This window comes from Emiliania huxleyi (genome assembly GCF_000372725.1).
Source record: "Emiliania huxleyi CCMP1516 unplaced genomic scaffold EMIHUscaffold_3268, whole genome shotgun sequence".
Lineage (NCBI taxonomy): Eukaryota > Haptophyta > Isochrysidales > Noelaerhabdaceae > Emiliania > Emiliania huxleyi.
The window spans coordinates 1-2,031 of NW_005199546.1; the positions used below are offsets into that span (position 1 = coordinate 1).

Consider the following 2,031-nt stretch of genomic DNA (forward strand, 5'->3'; position numbering starts at 1 on the left):
CAGAGAGAGAGAGAGAGTGAGAGAGAGAGAGAGCGAGGGAGGGAGAGACCTTTCGGTCGGGAGGTGTGCAATGCTGACTGATCAACCGCCACTCCTGGCGGCAGGCGTCTCGCCGACTCGAGCGGCCATGGCGGCGTCGGCTTTTGCAGAGGGGCGGGCATTCAACGCCGCCAACAACGCCGCCTCTCCCGCCGCCAGCCAGGCCGCCACCTCCGGCGCTGCCATCGCCGCGTCTACTCGGCGGGGTCGCAGCTGCCTCTGCGCGTCCTGGGGAGGGACAAAAGTGTCGCCGCCGAAGGCGACTCGACGCCGCTGAGATCGGAGATCAAGCTCTGACAGGTCGCACGTCGCTCCTTTGACGCCGACGTGACTCACCCGTGCAGATCACATCAGGACACGGTCTCGACGCGCTCGGTACGACGTCTGCGACCCGTCTCGGGTCAGGTGGCACGTCGCTCATCGCGCCTGCCAGCGCTGCCGACGGCGGCGGCCGCGCAATGTTTCCACCCTGTGGCCGCCAATCAGTGGGCTTGCAGTCCCTTAGTATACCTTATTCTTAAAATTATTTTCAGGCCCTGCGTGTTCATGGATGTCACGCCTGGTTTTACCCCTTGCGCTGGCTTTACCACCTTGTTTGCGCTGGCTTTACCTTGTTGCCCTTCCAGGACGCCTCCATAGCAAGAGCAAGAGCCAAAGCCGCTCAGCTTTTGCGAATGAGCGTCACGCTCGTCATCCTAGTCTCCGCTTCTGCCGCACGCCGGTCGAGCATCTCCAGTCCGACAGCTTTCGTCCACCTCTCTCTTCCCCACGCCGGCGGTGAGCGGCGGGCGATCGACAGACCGGCAAACACTTCTCGAGCCACAAACCAGGAATACAAGATCGAGGCACCGCCCGATGTGGTGGACCTCTTCTCATTCTCAAGTGAGGCTCCAGACTGGCGGGGCGCCTGCGCCTCCGTTGACCGCGCCGACTCCTCGCTGCTCGAGGTCGAGCAGGCCGAGCTCGAGCGGAGTGACCAGGCACTCGGCGACCCGCAGTGCACTCGCCACGTCGCCGCACTGCGTATTCGCCCACCCTTCGCCCCTCTAGAACACCTCATGCGCCGCTCTACCCTGCCCTGACTGCTCTGAGCGCTGCCCTGACTGCTCTGAGCGGCATTCGCTTCTATCATTCTCCTCCTGCGCGCCTGACGGAACCCCCCCTCTCCCTTCTCAGGGAGAGAGCGAGGCACCCGACATGGACACGACCGGCAGCGCTCCCTGGTACCGCCTTGTGGGTACCCTCGTGCTCGAGTCCGGGGAGCCACCCGGCTGCTGGGCCGCCCCTGGCATGGAGCGCGCGGACCAGGCGATCAGCGTGGACCAGGCGATCAGCGTGAACCAGGCGATCAGCGTGGACCAGGCGATCAGCGTTGCTCTCTGCCGCGCCGCCGCATCGCGTATCGCCAACCCGTCACACCCCTCTGGCCTGCCTGCCGCACGGCCTGCCCTGCGTGCCATGCCAAGCCACTCGCTTTCACTCATCGCGCCTCTTCCAGCGTGCGTGACGGACTGTCGCACGCGCTTGCCTTTCCGCAGGCGGAGATCAACACGGCCGAGACGAACACGGCCGGCAGCTCTCCCCTCCTCATCGGTGCCCTCATGGGGTGCCTGGGCTTCTCTGTCGTGGCGCTGTCGTGGAGCGGCTCCTCGGCCAGCAAGACTGGCCCCGACAAGGTCGACGGCCAGAAGCGCTCGAGGCGCGCCAAGGAGAACGAGGTCGTGGCACTGACTGGCAGCACTCAGATCTTCTTCTTCTTCTTCTACTTTGTCGCAATGGTCGGCTTGTGCGGCGTGGCCTACGAGGCCTTGAACACTCGGGGGCGCGGCGCCATGTCGGGTCTCCTATCCGTCAACAGCATCGTGCCCGACTCGTGTGCGGCCGACGCAGCTTGGCAGGCCCGGAGGCTGGTCGAGACGGGCCTCGTCGGCGCGGGAGCCTTGCGGCTCGGGCGAGTCGCCTCGCTCCAGCCACCCGCCGCCCAACTCCGCG

At 65.6% G+C, this 2,031-nt stretch overlaps 1 protein-coding gene across 1 annotated transcript; it reads left to right on the top strand.

The window, feature by feature from the left end:
• Positions 1-678: 678 nt before the first annotated feature.
• On the top strand, positions 679-1,994 carry EMIHUDRAFT_460779 (hypothetical protein; the record flags this gene model as incomplete). Its single annotated transcript, XM_005773790.1, has 3 exons — positions 679-1,019; positions 1,216-1,410; positions 1,578-1,994. Coding segments are annotated over exons 1-3 (918 nt in total), but the record flags the coding sequence as incomplete, so codon positions are not given.
• Positions 1,995-2,031: the final 37 nt, after the last annotated feature.